Source organism: Kogia breviceps, chromosome 1, assembly GCF_026419965.1.
Source record: "Kogia breviceps isolate mKogBre1 chromosome 1, mKogBre1 haplotype 1, whole genome shotgun sequence".
NCBI classification, from domain to species: Eukaryota; Metazoa; Chordata; class Mammalia; order Artiodactyla; family Physeteridae; genus Kogia; species Kogia breviceps.
The window spans coordinates 39,700,929-39,724,871 of record NC_081310.1 but is presented as its reverse complement, the minus strand read 5'-3'; the positions used below and the strand labels follow the sequence as shown (position 1 = coordinate 39,724,871).

General features: G+C 39.3%; 1 protein-coding gene across 3 annotated transcripts in view; it reads right to left on the bottom strand.

The window, feature by feature from the left end:
• Positions 1-23,943, bottom strand: part of EFCAB2 (EF-hand calcium binding domain 2) — a 138,796-nt gene that overhangs the window by 6,073 nt on the left and 108,780 nt on the right. For 2 of the 3 annotated variants that reach the window (XM_067030749.1, XM_059068265.2), the window contains exons 3-6: positions 19,709-19,781; positions 3,291-3,370; positions 2,423-2,465; positions 2,247-2,313 (exon numbers count right to left, since the gene is read on the bottom strand). In XM_067030749.1, the coding sequence (XP_066886850.1) occupies positions 2,247-2,313; positions 2,423-2,465; positions 3,291-3,370; positions 19,709-19,781 (263 nt within the window). The remainder of the gene's footprint in view (positions 1-2,246; positions 2,314-2,422; positions 2,466-3,290; positions 3,371-19,708; positions 19,782-23,943) is intronic. The other variant, XM_067030750.1, reaches the window with a different exon arrangement.

Genomic DNA, 23,943 nt, shown 5'->3' with positions numbered 1-23,943 from the left:
TTCAAAAAGTTTTTTTCAAGATCTTCCCTGCTGCTAAATTCTGTCTGACACAATACACATACCTGGACACATGTGGACTTCTATCTTGTAGGAACTTGACTCTATGTGATTTATTATGTTCACCATACAACATCCTGGGCATTTAGAATGCATATTCTCAAAGTGATTAATATTTTGTGGACACTGTGAAAAGTTGCACTGTCTCTGTATCCACTGCAGTCTGTTTCTGATTCCTCTATTTCAGTCAGTAGCATTACCGTAATTCCCGTTGTCCAGTCCAAAGCCTTGTTACTGTTGACTCAGCTCCCATCTTTGTCCCCGGCACTCTGTTACTCATCATGATCTGTGGATCCTTCTGTAGACAGTCCTATTGTATCAATCCCTTCTTTCCATTCCCATTGCCACTGCCAGATACAGCCCTTCAAAATGCTGAACTAGCCTCCTAACTGGTCTCCCCAGTCTCTCCTCTTTCTTGCTCATCTCACAAACCTACCAGCACCAGATTAACCTTCCCACAATCTCTCTTGCATTGTGTGATTCACCTGCTCAGAACCCTACAATGCTTCTCCATTGCCTGTAGGATGAATTCTCCTGAGCCCTGGCCCCCGCAATCTAGCCCCAGTCGATCTACCTAGATTCATTTCCTACCGTTTGCCAACAAGACCTTCTGGGCCCTGTCTTCTCACAGCTTCCCAAAATATCGTGCTCATTCCCACCTCCCAGTTTTTGTTCATACTTTTTATCAATCTATGTCTCCCCCTCATCAGCCCCTTCACCCATTCCACATTCACCTCCTCATTCATTAATTCAACCGACATTTGCTGAGACTTACTATGCGTGGGAGGCGCTACAATGCGGAAGATTTTACCCCTGATCTCAATAACCCACCCAGGTAATTCTACCATCTTAACAAACCTATTTTCTCTTTAAGTCTTCCCAGACTAAGCTTTCCAGGCTGGTCCAGCCCACATTGATCTTCTGATACTCACTTTTTTCTACTGTCTTACATTTTGAATTGTTTTATAAGTTGGTTTTATTTCCTCCAATAAGACTATAATTTCCCTGAGAAAGGGAGCCGATTTTAATATCATTACCTCTTGCCGTGCTTAGTATCCCTCACCTACACAGTGGGCATGTCATACTAATGACATTGAACTGTTTTGGCTGTTTTGACGAAATCCATGTTGCCTAATATAACCTAGGATTTACTTCCCTTAAAGTAATTCCTAGGCTGGTGCTTTGAAACATAACATTTCCATCAAAGTTAACCCCTAAGATAATTTTAACAAGGTCATGAGTTCTTGGATGGCAGTTATGACGATCATGCCACTCTCACTCTCACCCCCTGTATTCTCACCTAATGGTGGATCAAGTCAAAAATGGTCCAATCAGTGGCACATGGAGATGCAGTCTTAATCTTCCCGACTCAAAATTTCCTGTACTTCTGATTGTCTCGAGTGATTAGCAACTCTGAATCACTCAGGAATCATCTATGAACTAGTGAACTGAACAGAGAAAGAGCTCTAACTTTATATAGGAAGAGGGGAAGTGACCAATATGAGAATGGCTTCAAAAGAATGTCCATTAGGCTACTGACATTCAGGGAAAACAAATTTACACATCAGCCTAAGCAGAGAGCATTCCTAAAGGAAATATGTTGGCATATATAGGTGTGCATATATATGTATGTATATGTGTGTGCGTGTGCGTGTATGTGTGCATGCATGTGTGTACAGTTCAAGTGCAAAGCAAATATATATGGTACCATTAGCATAAAAAACTGAAAAGTTTTATGTGAATTCATATTTATTTGAGGCTGTATTATCCCTAACTTCACCAACTGTAAAGTTTTTATAAAAGGAATTTTTATAGACTCCAATTCAAATCTTCAATCTAGTAACAAGTATTGATTTATAGTGATTGATAGTTCATGTTTTCCTGGTGGCATACCCTTTATTCTGGAAATACTCTAAGTGAATGGAATGACTTCAATTTATAGAAGTATCATTATACTTTACAAAATCCTATAAGGCAATAATCCATTTCCCCTTAACTTACCCTTTGTCCTCTTACCCCCTACAAAACAGAAACCACACCGAAACCAAAATAATAAGAAGAGTAAATAACTCCTTTTAACTGGAATGACTGATTTTAAAGTATCCCCTAGAATTTTTGCCTAATTGTTTTTAAATTATTAATCACTTAAATAACTTACTGTTATAAGATAAGTAATAAATCACTCTCACCTTCTTCAGTCATATACTTGATCAATTCTTCCTTAGAAAGAAACCCACGTTTAGCTGGATCTAACACCTAGGGGAAAAGAAAAGATAGATATTATATTTTTTGTTTGGTGAATAAATTCTACATGATGAATTTTTCATGTAAATATAAATATATATAAAATCTGGAATTTACACACCTCAAAAGCTCGATGAAGGATATCTTCTGGAATTGGTCTGTATCTAATTATGCAATAAAAGGAGTAAATGCCACAGTATTTAGCTCAGTCTCTATGTAACAAATGATCACATTAAAAAAAAAAGCTGCTAACATACTAGGATATTTAATAATACTTCCCTCACTGAAATATGTTTGGATATCTAGATAATAAAGTTGAAAGTACTCCATACCCACAAGGAATACTTAGTTAAAAATCACTGGCATGTTTGATGTTATCTATTAGCTTTTTCATTACTGTGGAAAATAATCTGAACAAAACTTGTTCCCATTATTATCTACGCCCAGGTATATGAAATTACATGCACTAAGACCCTGTGGGATGCACTGGAGGCCAGGAGGCTGGAGCATAGGGAGCAAGGAGGAGAATGTTTTCAGATGATGCTGGAGAGAGAAACAGGGACCAGAACATGCAGGGAGTTACCATCCATGAAAGTGACTTTGGTTATTTTTGTTTACTTGGGAACAAAATTTCTACAGTAAACCAACTATGGTAAGCTAATGCTATACTTTCTCTAGAAAAATAATTAGGGTTAATTCTTATTTATCATTGATAATTCAAAACAGAAGATAATAAGAATGTTGTTGATTTATGCTTTTTGCAGCTTATTTGCCCTTTAATTACACTTTGCTTATTAGATTAATACTGAAGTGGCTGATTCTTTGGAGCACATACCAACCAGCAGTCCAGAAGTATAGAGAAAAATTAGAAGGAAGCTATCCTACGATAAATATTGGTTGAGTATAACATATAAAGTGAAAACAAGTGTTTTGAAATTAATGCAAGTCCAATCATTACCTTACCTTAACAATTGCACTTATTTTCTTACCTTCTTTCCAGTAGTACTTCAGTCATCACTGGAAGAAATTTTTCAAATCGAATGTATCCAGTGGGTTCTTCTTCCTCCACCTAAACATTCAATAAAAAATGGCCACTTATTCATTCAACAAATGTATTGAACAACTACTTTTTTCCAAGCACTGTGCCAAGTGCTGAGGATTTGATAATGAGCATATTTGGGCATGGTCCCCACTGACAGAATTTATATGCTGGTAGTAGAGACATATATCCATCAACAAACAACAAAGCTGAGTGTCTAATTATAAGTTTATGTTAAGTACAATGAAGTAAAGGAGCATAGAATAAAGAAAACTCTTCTGGGCCAAATCATCAGGAAAGGCATTCATGAAGAAATCACACTTGAGGTGACTTATAAAGGAGGGTAGAAGACAATCAGACAAAGACAGCAGGGAAGATACTCCCAGGTAGATGAAATTACAAGACCCTGTGGGATGCACTGGAGGCCAGGAGGCTGGAACATAGGGAGCAAGGAGGAGAATGTTTTCAGATGAGGCTAGAGAGAGAAACAGGGACCAGAACGTGCAGGGTGTTACCATCCTTGAAAGTGACTTTGGTTATTAACCTAAGACACTGTTACCCAAAATCACTGAAGGTCTCATAGATATGTGTCTGAAAGATCACACTGGTTGTAGGTGAGGCAGCTTCTGCTGTCGTCCAAGCAGATGTGACAAGGGCTTGGGTTAGAGTGGTGGCCATGCAGAGAGAAGTGGGTGCTTTCAAGAAATATTTAAGAAGTAAAACCTGGCGCAGCATCTATTAAGTGCAAGGATAAGAAAAAAAGAGGAGTCAAGGACAACTCCCAGGATTCTGACTTGCACAAATGGGATGGAGTAATGTTTTTCCCTGAGATAAGGAACACTGGGTAAGAGACCAGGTTAGGGGACCAATCTCAATCTCAAGGACTAAAATATCTATCGAATACTTGTAATATTTATTAAATAACCAGATGGCCTGTGGAACATTGTTATATCACCACTAATTAAGAGAAGACAACACCTAAGAAAGAATTTTTGGTACCCAGAACCATTAGATGAGAATGAGGAAGACTCATGCCCACAAGGTTCAACTTTGATGGTGTGGCTAACATCACGCTATTGATTTTAACTTTCATGTCACGCTTTTTATGAGGGGCTGTAAATTTTCCACTCCCTTTCAAAAATTCTATTAAAAGGCTCACACATTCCAGTTCAACAGTGGAGATTTTTAAAGATTTATTCTTTGAGCAAAAGATAAGAAATCTATAGGTGCTGCTAAGTGGAACACACTGTCATCAAATGACAACTATTTTTGAATGTTTATACTAGATTCTTACCTAGTATGAGTGAAGCCCTTGGACTCCACTATCAACAAAAAATGTCATCCATCTAATGACAGAATGACATGTTTCAGAACTTCTGAGCCCACCAATACATGAACAATTATTTTCAGCTGCCTCTAGATCCAAGGCAAGCTTTTTGCAAATTAAGGTTCATATGGCTCTGATGTACTTGAGTAGCACTCTGTAACTCCCAACCCCACAAGCCTCTTAAAAATAAAATGTCCGGGCTTCTCTGGTGGCGCAGTGGTTGAGAGTCCGCCTGCCAATGCAGGGGACGCGGGTTCGTGCCCCGGTCCGGGAAGATCCCACGTGCCGCGGAGCGGCTGGGCCCGTGAGCCATGGCTGCTGAGCCTACGCATCCGGAGCCTGTGCCCCACAACGGGAGAGGCCACAGCAGTGAGAGGCCCGCATACCACAAAAAAAACAAAAAAAAATAAAAATAAAAAATAAAATGTCCATCTCATGAGACTGCCTCTGGAGGGATAATTTTTAAATTAAAATGTTGAGTTTCTATTCTAATTAATCCAGAAATCTGTTCCAGAAGCTAGAGCAATGGTTTGTTTCCCTTTCCCTACCCCCAACAAACCACTGCAGAGCAAACAGTCTTGACCTTGAAAGATCAAAGGTCCTCTTTAATTTTTGAGCATCCTCATTAATCTACAAACTGTTTTTAGTTTTTCTAAAGGGAGTTCAACTCTATAGCATTCTCTCCATCACATGAGAATTCACAAACACATACTATGTCCCTCATAATGCTTCCCCTCCATCGCCACGCTCCTGCACAACCTCTGCAAGCCCTTGGTGCTCTGAATATGGGTGAAAATGTTGCAGGTTATTCTGGCCTGATAGATCTGTGTAGACCCAAAACTCCACAAAAATAATAAGTTCAAGCAAATCTCCAATAAATCAGGATAGCAGATGAGGCATACATTTTCCTTAGCTTTTTTTTTTTTTTTTTAAAGAGGGATAATGAACAAACAGGGGCCTTGGGGTTAAAAAAAAGGAAGAACTAAAAATGTGTAAGTCCATCTTCAACCTGGGCAGATTGTGAAAATCTTTCTGTGACTCAACACTGTCCTCTAGAGGCCACATCTAATCTGTTATTTTGTACTAAAAGACGTACAAGCAATGGCATAAAAACAATACAATTATATGATATTTCTAAGTACAGCATTAATGAATGGTAAAATATATACTATATACTACTTTCTATTATAAAAAGTTTTTTATTCTTTAAATACATTTATTTTTGAATAGTTTTAGATTTACAGAAAACTTGCAAAGATAGTAGAGTTCCCATATACCCCACCCCACCCCGCCCCAGTTTCCTCTATTGTTTACCCTTGCCTTACTATGGGACAGCTACACTTGGTTCATTGTCACAACTAATGAACCAATACTGACACATTGTTATTTACCAAACTTTATGCTTTATTTGGATTCCATTGGTTTTCTAAAAGGCATTTTAGGGAATGCCCTGGCGGTCCAGTGGTTAGGACTCTGTGCTCTCACTGCCGAGGGCCTGGGTCCAATCCCTGGTCAGGGAACTAAGATCTTACAAGCTGCGCAGCATGGCCAAAAAGTAAAAATAAAATAAATAAGTTAAGTTTAAAAAAATAAATAAAAGGCATTTTAAAAAGCCACAACAGTGAGAGGACCACGTACCGCAAAAAAAAAAAAAAAAAAAAAAATCTGGTACGTTCCTCTACCATAAAAGAGAAACAAGAAGAGGAGGGTAGAATACCACTCCAAGCAATCTGGAAATGAGTGGGTAAAGGGAGGATAAGAGGTGTTTCTATTATTTCTGGTACAGGACAAACTAGTTAACTTTATGAGGCCATGAGTAAGACAGGACAAAAACACTACTTTCCAGAAATGTTATGCAATGATGGCTCAATGATTATTTAAATCCACATATTAAAATGCCTTTAAGATTTAATAGAAATATATCAAATATTGAACCATTCTTTATAGTATATTGTATATATACATATATAGATAGGTAGAGTTATGGGTTGAGTTGTATCTTCCCAAAATTCATATGTTGGAGTCCTAACCCCTAGTACCTCGGAATGTGACTTATTTGGAGAGGGGGTACTCACTGAGGTAATCAAGTTAAAATGAGGTCATTAGGGTGGGCCCTAATCAAATATGACTGACGTCGTTATAAAAAGGAGAAGTTTGGACACAGAGACATGCACACAGGGAGAACGTCATGTGAACATGAAGACAAGCCATCTACAAGCCAAGGAGAAAGGCCTGGAACAGATCCTTCTCTCTTACACAACAGAAGGAACCAACCCTGCCAACAACTTAATTCTGTACTTCTAACCTCCAGAACTGTGAGACAATAAACTTTTGTTGTTTAAGCCACTGTTTGTGGTACTTTGTTACAGCAGCTCTAGTGAACTTTATACACACACACAAACACACACACACGCACATTGTTGTGAACCTTACATGAGATATGACATAAAGGTTCTTTGTGAGCCTTGAATTATTATGATTATCATGATTTTAATCAACAGTGTACACACTTCTGATTCTATATCATGCAATGATACCTCCTCCTAAAAGAATCAATCTCTGGTGCTAAAATTTTAGACACATCCTCCTTGACCCATCATATGGACCTAACTTTTTACAGAAGTTTGATCTTGCCTCCTATCTGTAAAACGTCACATGGAATGTGACGTGAATGTATTAAACTGCTAGGCTAATATCTTGTCCCTCGAGCCCTGGATCCCTGCCTAGAGGACAGGGTATGTGGATTAGCAGCAGTGATGTCTCCACCTTTGCTGTTCCCCTACATGCTTCTTGGACTGACAGGAGAGGGAGAATAATAGACAGCCGCCAAACACCTCCCTCCTCTTCAAAAGATAAAAACAAACAAATATATCTTGTTACTACAAACATGAATGAGGCAAAGTAAGTTATAATCCAGTCCGTTTCATCTAAGAGAAAGGCTTATGAGCTTGAAAGGAGGTAATAATTAGAAAGTAACCTCAGTAGCATTTATGAATGCAAAGGAAATAAAACCTCTCTGCAGGAAGATCTTCAGCTTAGCCTTCAAGTACCATTTATAGTGAATTCATCTTAATAGACTGCCAGCAGGTATCCGCCCTGATACACCTGGCTTCTCCTCCAAAGAGCTATGGTGGTAGAGGCGACCTGAAGACACTGCTTCCTTGCCACACAAAGGGGCCACCTGCACAAGGCTAGCACAGTGCCTTCAGACAGTCCATAGTCTCTTTGCATCCTTGTGCGCAATACAGAGAAGTCTCAATAAATATGTAAATACTGTGAGATTTTTTTTTTTAAGTAACATTTATCTAAGTTTCAAAGCATGAGGCAAATACTGTTTCTCACTCTACTTTGGTAAAAGTAAATTTTCTTAATCTGTTTTGCTTCTGAGGAAATTCGGGCACAGGGAAGTGACGTGCCTAATCTTGGTCCTCAAAGTCGGTCAGGTGTTCTGATGGGATCATAGCCCAGGGTTCTTTCTCCCATTCCCATAGTGAAATCATCAGGCCATCTCTTTTCTCATTAAAGCATTATTTATTTTAACACTGAACTCACTGATAGGTATAATAAAACACAGTGAAAATTCATTTCTCCCCAGTGACATACAATCAGTCAATAAACGGAACTACTTCATGCTTCAAGAAAGCAAGATAATACCAGTAGTTAAGATGGTTTATAAAGCACCTACATTTCATCTAGCTATGGGTCACCAAATAGATACACATATGATTTTTTAAAACTACTTATAGTAAGAAACATAAAAACAAGGAGATAAGGAGATACTTCAAGTTCGACTTGAATACCACATACACAAATTTGGACATAAATCATGTTTCAAAACCAAAACACAAATACAATTTAGAAAATATTTCTCTACTTTGGATAGAATAAAATAATAACAAAAATTCATTGGCATTTGCCAATTATATTATCTTTACAAATAAAAAATCTTAAAGCTACCTATTTAGAAAACTTATTTACTCCAAACATTCCAGAGGCTGTTGTGTAAAAATTGGGATATGTATTTCTTTTGGGTTATAAGTCTCTTTCTTAGTACTGGAAGTATCATAAAAGACTGAATCATCTTTTGGCTGGACTATCAGAGTCTAAGAATAAACAGGTGGCTAAACCATGTAATCAATAAGGTCCCTTCCAACTGTAAGTTTCTATAATTTGAAGCGATAGGGGGAGTTCAGTAGCTGTCAAGCCATTAATTTCCCCATTTTATCCTCAGGTCAGGGTTGGGGTGGGCAGGGTAAGAGGCTCCAGCTACACTAATTGTTTCACACCCTTCAGTTTCATTTTCTCTCCACAGAGGCATTGAGTGTCCCTCCCTACTGCTAGTAGAGCCCTCTCCTATTTGACAGAGGCAGTAAGTATTGAAGCAATTACCACTAAGGTAATCCCCTACCCATTTATATCAAAAGCAATTGTTTAAAATTGTGTTGCAATAAGACTGGAGGAAAAGCTCTATCCTGGGTTGAGATTTGGTTAAGATTTGGTTAGCACAATAAATATGCAAATACTGTATAAACTTTATTAGGTCCACAGATATATTTAAAATCACATTTATAACAACATGTTAATTTAAAAATATCACTGTTTTTATATTTTATGAAGCAATTTTACTCAAACTCTCTATGTATTTTCAACAACAGACTTTCTAGGTTTTTAAAATATTTATTTATTTATTTGACTGTGCCAGGTCTTCATTGCGGCACGTGGGATCTTTGTTGTGGCATGTGGGATCTTTAGTTGCGGTACGCAAACACTTAGTTGCGGCACGAAAACACTTAGTTGCGGCATGTGGGATCTAGTTCCTTGACCAGGGATCGAACCCAGACCCCCTGCATTGGGAACATGGAGTTTTAGCCACTGGACCACAAGGAAGTCCCTAGACTTTCTGTTTCTAAGAGTTTGACTACTTTAGATACCTCATGTAAGTGGAATCATGAAGTATTTGTCTTTTTTGTGACTAGCATTTTCACATATCGTAATATCTCCAAGTTTCATTCATGTTACTGTATATGACAGGATTTCCTTCTTAAAATGTTACTTTTCAAAAATTAGATAATAGTATGGAAGAATCATCTTGATGTAATTTTTTTTTTTTTTTTTTTTTTTGCGGTATGCGGGCCTCTCACTGTTGTGGCCTCTCCCGTTGCGGAGCACAGGCTCCGGACGCGCAGGCCTAGCGGCCATGGCTCACGGGCTTAGTTGCTCCGCGGCATGTGGGATCTTCCCGGACCAGGGCACGAACCCGTGTCTCCTGCATCGGCAGGCGGATTCTCAACCACTGCGCCGCCAGGGAAGCCCTTGATGTAATATTGAGTAAAAAAGGTAAAATATTCTGGTTGTGTTTGAGTGATGGATACAAGAGAGATCACTCCCCTACTTTTTTCTTGTCCAATTTTAATCAGCATGTATTTTTTTAAATAATGAAATTTTTGTAATAACATGGAAAATCATTGTGATAAAATTAGGGAAAAAAGCAAGGTTCAAAATTGTATATACCAAACTGTACTATAAGATTACTGTCATGTTAAAACCATGCACAGGAAAATAATATAGGAGGATGCGCACTGAAATATTAACAAGGATTATATTAAGGTGATGGATTGGGGGTGTGGCCAAGATGGCAGAGTAGGAACACCCTAAGTTCACACCTTCCCATAGGCACACCAAAATTACAACAACTTACAAAGCCGCTCCCTATGAGAATTATTTGAAGACTATCAGGAAAGACTTTTCACAACTAAAGATATAAAGAAGTAACCATAACAAGACAGGTAGGAGGGCTGGAGACACTGTATTGCCAGAACCCATACCCCTAGGTAGGTAGCCCACAAACAGGAGGATAATCACAATTGCAGAGGTTCCCCCCAAGGAGCAAAAGGTTCAAGCCCCATGTTGGGCTCCCTAGCTCAGGGGTCCTGCACCAGAAGATGAGCCCCCAGAATGTCTGACTTTGTGTATAAGAGAGCTGGAGGGCTGTAGGAAACAGAGACTCCACTCTTAAAGGGCACACATAAAATCTCACATACTCCGAATCCTAGCACAGGGGCAGTAGTTTGAAAGAAGCCTGGGTCACACCCACTTGCTAATCTTGGAAAGCCTCCCAAAGAGGCAGGAAGCAGCTGGACCTCCAAGGGATGAAAGACACTGGCAGCAGCCATTTCTGGGAGCTTCTTCTACCACAATGACACCAGCACTGGCAAGTGCCATTTGGAATCCTCTCTCTAGCATATTCATGCTGGGGGCTTATCCACCCACCAGTGAGCTGGCAGCAGCCCCTCCCTAACGCCCCTCCCCAGGCCATACAGACAGCCTCAGATGGACCAAGCCCTGCCCTCCCTCCAGTGGGCTGGCAGCAGTTGCCTCCCCTCACCAGGCTGCTCAGTCAACCACACAAGAAGCCTTACCCACCCTCCAGCAGGACCACAGCCAATGCAGGAGGCAGGGCCTTGCAGCCAACTAGGCTGGGGACCAGCCCCGCTTACCAGCATGCCCACAGTAGTCAGCCCTGCCACAATAGAAGGGCACACACAGCCCACAGAGGGGGCATATAGCTCTGGTGACCAGAGGGGAGTGTGCTGCTGGGCCCCATGGGACTCTCCTATATAAGGCCACTACTCCAAGATTGGGAAACAAAACTGGCCTACCTAATACATAGAAAAAAACAAAGAGAATTAGGCAAAATGAAGAGACTGTAACAAGAGACAAAGAAGGACATTATATAATGATAAAAGGATCAACCCAACAAGAAGATATAACAACTGTAAATATATATTCACCAAACACAAGAGCACCTAAATATATAAAGCAAATATTAACAGACATAAAAAGAGAAATCAACAGTAATACAATAGTAGGGGACATTAACACCCCACTTTCATCAATGGACAGATCATCTAGACAGAAAATTGATAAGGAAATACAGACCTTAAATAACACATAAGACCAAATGGACTTAATTGATATTTATAGAGCTTTCCACCCAAAAGCAGCAGAATACATTCTTTTCAAGGGCACGTGGAACATTCTCCAGGATAGATCACATGCTAGGCCACAAAACAAGCCTTGGTAAATTTACGAAAATTGAAATCATATCAAGCATCTTTTCCAACCACGATGCTATGAGGCTAGAAATCAATTACAAGAAAAAATCTGTAAAAAACATATGGAGACTAAACAATATGCTACTAAACAACCAGTGGATCACTGAAGAAATCAAAGAGGAAATTAAAAAATACCTAGAGACAAATGAAAGTGAAAATGATGATCCAAAACCTATGGGCTCAGCAAAAGCAGTTCTAAGAGGGAAGTTTATACTGATACAAGGTTACCTTAGGAAACAAGAAAAATCTCAAACAACCTAACCTTACACCTAAATCAACTAGAGAAAGAAGAACAAACAAAACCTCAAGTTAGTAGAAGGAAAGAAATCATAAAGACCAGAGCAGAAATAAATGAAATAGACTGAAAAAAAAATCAATGAAACTAAAAGCTGGTTCTTTGAAAAGATAAACAAAATTGATAAACCTTTAGCCAGACTCATCAAGAAAAAATAAGAGGGCCCAAATAAATAAAATCAGAAATGAAAGAGAAGTTACAACTGCACACAGAAATACAAATGATCATGAGAGATTACAATTTTACACCAATAAAATAAACAATCTAGAAAAAAATGGATGAATTTCTAGAAACATACAATCTCCCAAGATTGAATCAGGAAGAAATAGAAAATATGAACAGACCAATTACCAGTAATGAAATCGAATCAGTAATTTTACAACTCCCAACAGGGCTTCCCTGGTGGCGCAGTGGTTGAGAGTCCGTCTGCTGATGCAGGGGACACGGGTTCATGCCCTGGTCCAGGAAAATCCCACATGCCATGGAGCAGCTGGGCCCATGAGCTGTGGCCCCTGAGCCTGCACGTCCAGAGCCTGGCTCCGCAACGGGAGAGGCCGCAACAGTGAGAGGCCTGTGTACTGCAAAAACAAACAAACAAACAAAAAATCCCAACAAACAAAAGTCCAGGATCAGAAGGTTCACAGGTGAATTCTACAAAACATTTAAAGAGGAGTTAACATTTATCCCTCTCAAACTATTCGAAAAAAATTGAATAGAAAGGAACATTCCATGAGAGCAGAATCACACTAATACCATAACCAGACAAAGACACCACAAAGAGAGAAAATCACAGGCCAGTATCACTAATGAACATAGCCACAAAAATTCTCAACAAAATGTCAGCAAACCAAATTAACAATACATTAAAAGGATCATACACCATGATCAAGTGGGATTTATCCCAGGGATGCAAGGATGGTTTAATATTTGCAAATCAATCAATTTTCAATTTGATACACCACATTAAAAAACTGAAGAATAAAAATCATATCATCATCTCAATAGATGCAGAAAAAGCTTTTGATAAAATTCAACATCCATTTATGATACAAACTTTCAATTAAATGGGTATAGAGGGAATATACCTCAACATAAGAAAGGCCATATATGACAAACCCACAGCCAACATCATACTCAATGGTAAAAAGCTGAAAGTATTTCTTCTAAGATCAGGAACAAGACAAGAATGCCTACCCTTGTCACTTTTATTCAACATAATATTGGAAGTCCTAGCCACAGCAATCAGACCAGTGTACACAATATCACACTGTGCACAATACCACACAATATGTGTACAAATAAAATACTGTCTTGATTACTGCAGCTTCACGTAAATCTTGCAATGAGGTAGTGTAACTCCAACTTTGCCATTTCTTGTCAAAATTATTTTGGTTGTTCTAGGTCTTTCACTTTTCCATTCAAATTTTAGAATCAGCTTGTAAATTTCTTCAAAAAAGCTTGCTGTGGGGCTTCCCTGGTGGCGCAGTGGTTGAGAATCCGCCTGCCGATGCAGGAGACACGGGTTTGTGCCCTGGTCCGGGAAGATCCCACATGCCGCGGAGCAACTAAGCCCGTGAGCCATGGTCGCTAGGCCTGCGCATCCGGAGCCTGTGCTCCGCAACGGGAGAGGCCACAACAGTGAGAGGCCCGCATACAGCAAAAAAAAAAAAAAAAAAAAGCTTGCTGTGATTTGGCTGAAAATATACTGAATCTATAGCTCAATCTGAGAAGAACTGCCATCTTAAAAATACTGAGCTTTCTAATTCACAAACAGGTGTATCTATGCATTTATGCATTTATTTAGATCTTAATTTCCCTCTACAATGTTTTCTGTTTTCAGCGTGTAAGTCTCGCCTTTGTTAAATTTCTTTATTTCACTTTTTATGCTATTGTAAATGGAACTGCTTGTTTAACTTCATTTTTCTAATTGTTAATTTCTAGTTTATAGAAATATAATTAATTTTGTATGTTGACTTTGTAGCCTGTGACCTGGCTAAATTCATATATTAGTTCTAATGGCTTTTAGTAAATTTCTTAGGATCTTCTCAATGAATAATCATGTTGTTTGAAATAAAGACAGCTTTACTTCTTATTTTCCAAACTGTGTATTTTTTATTGTTTCTTGCCTTGTTGCACTGGCTAAGACTTCAAGTACTATGATGAATAGGAGTGATGAACATAGACATTCCTGATTTTAGGATAAAAGCATTGAGCTTTCACCACTGAGTAAGATGTTAGCCTTAGGATTTTTTTGTAGATGCCCTCAGCCAGGTTGAGAAGCTTCCTTTTATTCTTAGTTTGCTGGATATTTTTATCTTCAATGGGTGTTGAATTTTTTTCAGTGTTTTTTTCTGTATTTATTGAAATGATCATATGGTTTATCTACTTTGTCCTGTTAATGTAGTAAATTACATTGATTGATGTTAAGCCAACCTTAAATTTCTGGGATAAACCCCACCTGCTCAAGATGTATTACCCTTTTTAACATATTGTTGAAATTGATTTGGTAAAATTTTATTAAGGATTTTTTTGCATCTATGTTAATAAGGTCTATAGATGTCTTTTCTTATGATTGTCTGGTTTTGGTATCAGAGTAATTCTAGCCTCAGAAAATGAGTTGGAAAAGTGTTCCTTCCTATAATATTTTCAGAAAGATTTTTGTATAGAATTGGTACATTCCATAGATGTTTGAGAGAATTCACCAGTGAAGTCATCTGAATCTCTAGCTTTCTTTGTGGGAAATTTTTAATTATAAATTTAATTTTGGTAATTGATATGAGACTATTCAAATTCTCCAGTTTTTCTTGGGTCAGTTTTGGTAATTTTTATCTGTCAGGGCAGGGAATCGGTCCAGTTATCTAAGTTGCCAGATTTATTGGCATAAAGTTTTTCATAATGTTTCCTTATTATCCTCTTAAAATGTCTGAAGGATAATGATAACCCCTCCCTTATCTTTTTTTTTTTTTTTTTTTTACACAGAAGTTACTCTTTAATTTTTGCTTCAAGAAGCAGGGATCAGTAACTACCGATCTCATACTATTAAGAATTGGTAGAGGGCTTCCCTGGTGGCGCAGTGGTTGAGAATCCGCCTGCCGATGCAGGAGACACGGGTTCGTGCCCTGGTCCGGGAAGATCCCACATGCCGCGGAGCAACTAAGCCCGTGAGCCATGGCCGCTGGGCCTGCGCGTCCGGAGCCTGTGCTCCGCAACGGGAGAGGCCACAACAGTGAGAGGCCCGCATACAGCAAAAAAAAAAAAAAAAGAATTGGTAGAAGGGAAATTTCATAATTAAATTGAAAGATTATTTTTTAATGTTTATTGAAGTATAGTTGAGTTACAATGTTGTGTTTCAGGTATATAGAAAAGTTATATATATATATATATACTCTTTCTCAGATTCTTCTCCATTATAGGTTATTACAAGATATTGAGTATAGCTCCCTGTGCTTTCCTTTAATCTTGACATTGGTAATTTGTATCTTGATGTCCTTAGCTATAAGTTTATCAATTGTATTTGAAAAGACCAGTATTTTGCTTTCAATGATTTTCTCTGTTCTTCTGGTATTTCACTGATTTCCGCTCTTTATAATTTTCTTCCTTCTATTTATATTGGGTTTACTTTGCTCTTCTTCTGGTTTCTTAAGATGAGAATTTAGATAATTACTTTTAGATCTTTTTGTCTTTTCTAATATAAACACTTAAAGTGGTAAACTGTCCCCTAAGTGCTGCTTTACCTGCATGACACAAAGTTTGACACACTGTATCTTCATTATTGTTCAGGGAAAAATATTTTCTTAATTCCCCTGGTGATTTCTTTTTCGATTCACGATTTATTTAGAAGTATGCTGCTTAGGGACTTCCTTGGTGGTCCAGTGGTTAAGACTTAACCTTCCAATGCTGGGGATGTGGGTTTGATCCCTGGTTGGGGAGCTAGGATACCACATGCCTCAGGGCCAAAGGACCAAAACATAAAACAGAAGCAATACTGTAGCACAGTATTGCTTTAAAAGTGGTCCACATTTAAAAATCTTAAAAAAAAAAAAAAGTATGTTGCTTAATTCCAAGTATTTGAGGATTTCCTAGTGATATAATTCTCAGTTGATCTCTATTTAATTCTTTTTTTTGGTATCAGAAAATATATCCTGTATGATTTTAATTTTTAAAAATCTGTTATGACTTGTTTTATGGTCCAGTACTTAATCTATCTATCTATCTAGTACTATCCAGTACTAATCTATCTTCCATGTACACTTGGAAAGAACATGTATTTTGTGGTTGTTGGGAGTAGTGTTCTATAAATATCAATTAGGTCAGAATGGTTGATGGTGTTGTTTGTATCTTTTATATCTTTGCTGATATTTTATGTAGCTGTTCTATCAATTACTTAGAGAGGGTTACTGAAATATTCACCTGTAATTGTGGAATTTTCTGTTTCTCCCTCTAATCAGTCCATTTCTGCTTCCTCTATACTAAAGCTCTGTTATTAGGTACATAGACATTTATGATTTTTAAAACCTCCTGATGAATTGACCTTTTTTTTTTTTTTTTTTTTTTTTTTTTGCGGGCCTCTCACTGTTGTGGCCTCTCCCATTGCGGAGCACAGGCTCCGGACGCCCAGGCTCAGCGGCCATGGCTCACGGGCCCAGCCGCTCAGCGGCATGTGGGATCTTCCCGGACCGGGGCACGAACCCGTGTCCCCTGCATCGGCAGGCGGATTCTCAACCACTGCGCCACCAGGGAAGCCCATTGACCTTTTTTAAAAATAACTGTGCAATGTAATAATCTCACCAACATTGGTATTATTTTCTAAACATCTTTTAGTTCTCCTTTGTAATTACTTTAAATTCTCCATAATACCACTTAGGTTTGAACTTTAAAGGATGTAGACCTCTAAATATCCTTTCCACTTGTACTAAAATGCCATTATCTCCTCCCAGCTCTTGCACACTGAATATCCTAGACAGCTCTAAATTAATATTAAAGGAAAAATTGTTTAGTAACCTGTATGTTGGCAAAATTTCTATTAACCTTTCTCACAGTTGCTGGGTTTTGTGATATTCCACACAGGCAGAGATTATTTGGGGCAAGTGGCTAACTACAGAATATTAAGTGGAGGGAACAATGCTGAGTGTTTTTTTAAATGATCTATTTCAAGAGATACATCAGATTTCAAGTTGATCTCCAGGAAGGGGAGGGCTGAAAGTCAGTATGCATCGACACTAAAATTCAAGTAAATGACAACTAGAGAACCACACACAGATTTCAATTTTTTACAGAAGAATTTTAATGCATAGTCATTATTTCATTTCAGAGCAAATGAGGCAGAAACAGTTTCAGTTCTGAAATTATGACAGAGCATTTAGCAATATGACATTTACCCCTAGATGTTTACTATTATGTAGCTTTGATTTTCTAAATGTATTTGAATCCTACAAATATCTACATGCTTTTTTCCTCTCAGTTATTTGGGAAACTTCAAAAACAGTAGTCACACCCAAAGCTTTTTAAGCATTTGGCTAGAATTTAATCTGAATAAACTGTGTTATGAGCAAGTATAGAAAAACATTTATGGGCTTAGACAGCTCAGTGATCCCTACTGGTCCATAACTGTTCTAAATATCTGTAATTTTCAAAAGTTGTTTCAATGTACCTAAGAAAACTGTAAAGACAAAATAAAACATTGGGACCTGAGCACCTACTGGGGTTAACTACCCAAACCCATGGGGGCATTTTGGTAGAGAGCCACCTACAGAGCAAGCAAACCCAAATACGCACTGAGGGCCCACAAAGTAACAGCTGATTCCTCACAGTTATTAAATTTAATCTTCATAAAAACACTATGGTATTGTTGCATTCCTTTTGCAGATGTGGAACCAGGCTTTGAAAGATTAAGTGGCTCACCAAAGGTGACATGGCCGTAAGTGGTAGCTATGGGATTTGAACCTAGATCTCCTGACACTAGATGTGGTATTTGCTCTACTTTGCCAGAGAAACCTATGGATCAGGAGTTGGCAAACTCTTTCTGTAAAGGGCCAGATCCTTTAAGCTTTACAAACCATATGGTCTCTTAACTCCGTTCTTGCAGTAAGTAAACAGCCATAGATAACATGTAAGTAAATGAGTCTAGCTGTGTTCCAATAAAACTTTATTTACAAAAACAGGTGGTGGACTGGTCCAGGGGTTGGGGCCCAGGGGCTTTGGCCCAGGGGTTGTGGTTTGCTGATCCCTGCTACAGATTAAAACATACAAGCAAACCATAAAAGAATTAGGCTCTAAAGTTTCTCATCTACAGACTTTCAGAGACATTTTCATTACTGCTCCCTTACTCTACTCAATTACACACAATAATTATGATTTCGCTGTAAATTCATCTTCCAGTTCCTAGGTCTTCCACAGTGCCAACTTTCCTCTCCCTAACACAAATTCTAGCTTTGATGATGATCACTTTACGGGAGTGATCAAAACCTTTTTTTTTAAACAGTGAGGACCAATGAAGGAAAACAGATTTTATTTTCACCATCTGCTCAGTAATAATACCTTTACTGGATCCCAAAACGAAAAAACAATTTCCTGCTTTACTGAATACTTTTAAAAGCTAATGAAAAATTGGTACTTCTTTTTAGTTATCAAAATGCTAACGTGGAGCAACAGAGTCATCTTTCTAATCTTCCATGTGCTTTAGGATTCAAAACATGCCTTCTTATACATTATTTCATTGATCTTTGAAGCAAACTCTGAAGTAGGTGTCATTATGGAGAAACTGATATTCACAGAGGTTAAGCAACTCACCCAGAGTCACAACTCCTTCTCTTCTGTGTAACACTGAACAAGAAGGTACTGTACTGGGTGCAAGGAAGAAGGAGATAAATAAAATCACACTTCCTTGCCTTTCTCCTTATCCTCTTTGTTGATCCCTGGCCTCCACCAAAACCCACATACCTAGATAAGCAATTCTGAAAAGATTCTTCTCCTGGTGGTTGCCCAGGTAGTTTTTTTTCCCTTCAGGCCTCTGCCTTGTTGAACGGAAAGCTGTACTTGAAATCAGATTGGACACTTTTCTGGAAAACCAAACAGGGCGTGAAGCTCTCTGGTCTTGGGCTGTTCATCACTGCTTTATGAGATAATTTCCTCCAGCAACTCATCTACACTATTACAAATAAGCATTCTCAAAATTCAGTGTCAAGGTAGTTATTATTTTATTTACCACTGCTTCTGAAAGTTAGTTATATTTCCCCAAATATATTCTGTAGTCTCTACTGCTACTATCCCCTTTGAACTGACGTTATTTACTATATTCCTTCATCTGTCAATATTCCCTCTGCATACAGTCAGTCCCCTGTGTCTACTGGCCTTTCTTCAATTAATTATAAAGTGTGTAATATCTAAAGTGAGGTCCTTACTTGATCCATTGCATTACCTGGTCATAAACATTTCTTCAAGATCTGATATTAATTCTTGCAGATCCTGTTGATTTGCTAATTCATATAGCTGTCCTAATGTCTTCACTAAGCACATTTGGTAGTTTAGGGCATTTTTCACTTCAGATAAGGATTTTTTTTTTTTTTTTTAATTACAAGAAGATGGAGTCGTGCAGAGAGTCTGCTGAATGGATCTTTCTTAGCCCTACTTACCTCTGCAATCAGATCATGTAGCTCTCCTTCACTAGGGCAGCATCCTAATGACCTGATAATTGTTCCGATCTCTCTGGGGAAAAAAGCAGTCAATTGCTTTAGAATATAAACTCTGAAAAGACAAGAGCTATATTTCTCTAAATTATTTCAGAGCAGATGTAGCATAGCAAACAAAGTCATACAATAAATATTACCTCAAGAGGATGGAAGATACTTTCTGAGGAAAGGAAATGGTAGGCAAGTGAACACAAGAGAGAAGAAAGAAGTATTTGTGTTGACTGGCAAGTGCAAGCCCTGCCTGGGCCAAAATCAAAAAGTTCTAGAAAAGGAAGAGAAAGGAGGGAGAAATAAGAAAAAGAAAGGTCAGCCACTTACTAACTGGCTTTAAGTGTTAGTTAATTCTTTTGAGCCTCAGTTTCCACATCTGTAAAATGAGGATGATAATTTCTAATGTGGTGAAGTCTACATTAGTGACAGAGAACCTAAAAGCATGAGCTCTAGTGGCAGAGTGCTTAGGGTTCAAACTCCAGCCCTGCAATTTGCTAGACTGGTCAGGTTAATCCCTGTGCACATAATCCTGCCTGGTAGGTAAAATCCAGTACCTCCCTTGAAATACTCAGAACTGGACTGGGAGCAGTCTAAGGGCAAAGAGCCATCCATCATAACATAAGCACAGCTTTCGGCAGAGCAGCCACTCAGTAAATATCAGCTACTCCCCACCCCGCCCCATGGTAATTTAATTCAATTCAACAAATAGCCTAAGGAAAGTAGAAATTATATTCAGTACTCCCTGGGTGCTGAGACAGAGGATTTATAATAGATTGTTAAATATTTCCACTTAAAATGATTAAAAAGTTGTGACACTTTGAATGTTAATTTCACAAATATTCACTTAACTAGAATATTAAGCTTCTTTACCATTCTGGCTAATGTTGGTGGTATTATATTTACTCTCTATTTTACTGAGAAAATACTTTAAATAAGAATTTTTACGTTCTTCACTTAAGGAGGCTGCAGGATGAGTATCAACTTAAGAGAAAAACCTAAAGTCAGTAACTGTGGAAGACAGGATTCTCGACATTCACTGATTGAAGGCCAGCTAAACATGTAAGGTCTTCAAGCCAACTCGATTTCACATCTCCCTGAGCACCTTAGGCTCAACACCTCTGCACTGCTTTTCCTGCCCACAGCCCGCATTGAGGCAGGATCTGAACATGATGCTACTACTAGACACTAAAAATATTTTATGAGATTATACTTTCTCTCAAGAAGCCCCTAAGGATGACCATGAAACTGGCTAACACCAATGTAGTAATGTTCTTGTAACATCAGACGGGGCTATTGCATACATTAGAACAAATAGTTAATGAGGCAGGGACAAAAAATAGAATTTGAGAAGTATTCAGATTTATCCCCTCCGTAACCTCCTAGGCCTTCTGTTCTTCGAATCAGAGAACTGCTTCAACTCCAGACTCAGAAGGACAAGAAAAAAGGCTTCCTTAACTCACAGAAACAAAGGGAGGGTAGGGAAGGGAGATGGGAAAGGCCTGAACGCCCTTGCAGGTTAGAAATCTCAGGGAGGTGGGATGGGGAAAGAGAGAAATTTCAGGCCTGAGCCATGTAGTACCGTAGCTACTACCTCCATCTGGCTATGGGGCATTAGCAATGTGACTAATGCAGACTGAAATGGGCTCTAAGTAAAAAATATATATGGACTTCAAAAACTTAGTGTGAAAAAAATGTAAAATATCTCATTAATAATTTTTAATTGATTACACGTTGAAATCATAATGTTTTAGCCATATCAGTTAAATAAAACATATTGTTAAAATGCCCTTTCTTTTACTTCTTTAAAATATGGTTACTAGAAAATTTTAAATTATATGTGTAATACTCCTTTTGATGGTACTTTTCTAGGCAATAGCTGCCATCGTGATTCACACTTTGCAAAGACAAGTACAGTACATAAAGAGAAAATTAGAATTACATTGTGCTGTGTCAGCAACGTGATCAATCCCCTCCTTGAGCTGCTCTGAGAAACTTTCAACCTCATTTCTTTATTTATTGGCCGCACCTTGCAGCATGTGGGAGTTTAGTTCCCCGACCAGGGGTTGAACCCGTGCCCCTTGCAGTGGAAGCGTGGAGTCTTAACCACTGGACCACCAGGCAAGTCCCTCAACCATACTTAAATGAAGTCCTTTGTTGCTGACCCAGGTCTCATGTCTTCTGCCAACATCTATGAAACAGTAACAGACTAACTTACTAGCTTTCAAGAGGGATAAAAGCAAACCATAGACTTGACATGTATAAGGATGCACAGGAGAAAATCTGGGCTGGAAACACAGATCTGGTAACAGAGCCCCGGGAGCAGGAGAGCTCCTCTAAGAACAGTGTCCGGCTGGGAGAGATGACCAGCCAGGAAGAGCTCAGAGGAGTACCTACACTGACACAATGGTCTAGTACCTGCGCTAGACACAGGGAAGAGGAGCCGGGGGTAAGCAGAAATTCAGGACAGGGCGGTGTCATGGAAGCTAAGGAAAGAGATGGAAAAACTGAGTCATCTTTGGTGTCAAATGCTGCTGAGAGGTCAAGTAAGACAAGTTCTGAGAAATGTCCACTGGATGTAGTGAAGAAGGAAATCAGTTCTGATTTTTGATCAAGGATGTTTCACTTGAAAGTGGGGGAGAAATCAGATTGCACTGGGTTGAGGTAGATGGATCTATAAAGTGAAAGGGAAGAAGAGATGTCTGGAGGGGACATGGTGTTAAGGAAGATTTTTTTTTTTTTAATTTAAGACCAGAAAGAGGTGAGCATGTTTTAAGATCAATGGGAATGAGCCAGTGCAAAGTAGAAGGCTGATGAGGGCACTGTCAAACTGAGCAGCTGGGCTTCCAGAGGAGGTGGGAAGGGCTGGGCCAGGTGCTTAGTGCTGTGTCCACAGAGCCGTCCGATCTGAGGTCCTGCCACCAGCAAGTTGCTACCTGTGACAGGGTGGCAGGATCCTCCTCGCAATCTTAGAAAATTTTACTCTATCCCTCTTTCTACTTCCCTTTGAAGAACCTATCACCATCTTCTGTTCTTCTGAGTGCATCTAGTTAGATTGTCACACTTTGCCTATACAGACCACAGAAGACAAAGCCTAATGATGTCCTCTAAGCATCAAGAAACTTCCTTCTCTCTAGTCCTGAAACATAAAGGCCTGATGATATAAGAGAAAAGGGCAAAGACCCTTCGGCTGATGAGTCCACAGTGGCCTCTTAAAGAACAATACAAAACTCAAGAGCTCACCTGTACACAACCAACAGGTCTGCTAGCTCACCCACCCTGCCTCCTGTGGAAAGCTAACCTCTTCCTCTGTGTTCTGGGGCTCCGGAAGCTGTGGTCAGGATCCCTTCGGCTGAACTTGGCACAGAGGAAGGTGATGCTACCCCCGCCTTCAGGCCTCGGCATCTCAGCAGTACAGTGATCTTCCTTGTCCTTGTTTTTCCTAAAGACTGCATTAGCCTTAGGATCCCAGTGCAACATGAGAGAGGAGGCGGAGAAGCCAACGAACTGCTAATGTTGACCTTTTCCTGGTCTTGGCACATGGGAAAATGGAATTTGATTAGATTTAGAAAAATACAGAAATGTGGCACATCTTTGTCCTCTAGTCTATCATGCACTTCACATCTGTAAGCCTAGTTTGTGGTTGGGAGTGGGATATGAAGGTCTGCCTCGCCTCTGTGTGGAAAGGCAAGGTCCTCTGCCAAGAGTGAATGGGGAGGCACGGGCTCTTATCTGCCACTCACCACCATGACCTGCCTCTCTACGCACCCATTTTCCAGATGGCGAGCCCGGCCCTCGCTCTCACACTCTAAAGCCTGTGCTTCACCTGCTCTACTGCATATTCTGTGTGCCCCTCCAGAACCCCTCTCCATTCTTCCCCTGCTCCACTCCCTGAGGGCCTGACCTCCTACTGCACCGGCTCCCTTGGCCCCAGGCTTCCGGTTGCAGCTGTCCAACTCAAGGCAGAGCATTGCAGGTTTCCGTTGCTGGGTCACATGCTGCCCAAAACGTAGGGGCTTAGACAACAATGAGTTCTTATTTTTCATAATTCAGTGGTTCCTCCACTGGTTTCCCCTGGGCTCACTCACGCAGCTGTGTTTAGCAATTAATTAATCTACACATATGGTTGTTCAATATTCTATAGTCAACCATTCAAAACTGCCATTACCACCATCCTGGATTCTGGGCCA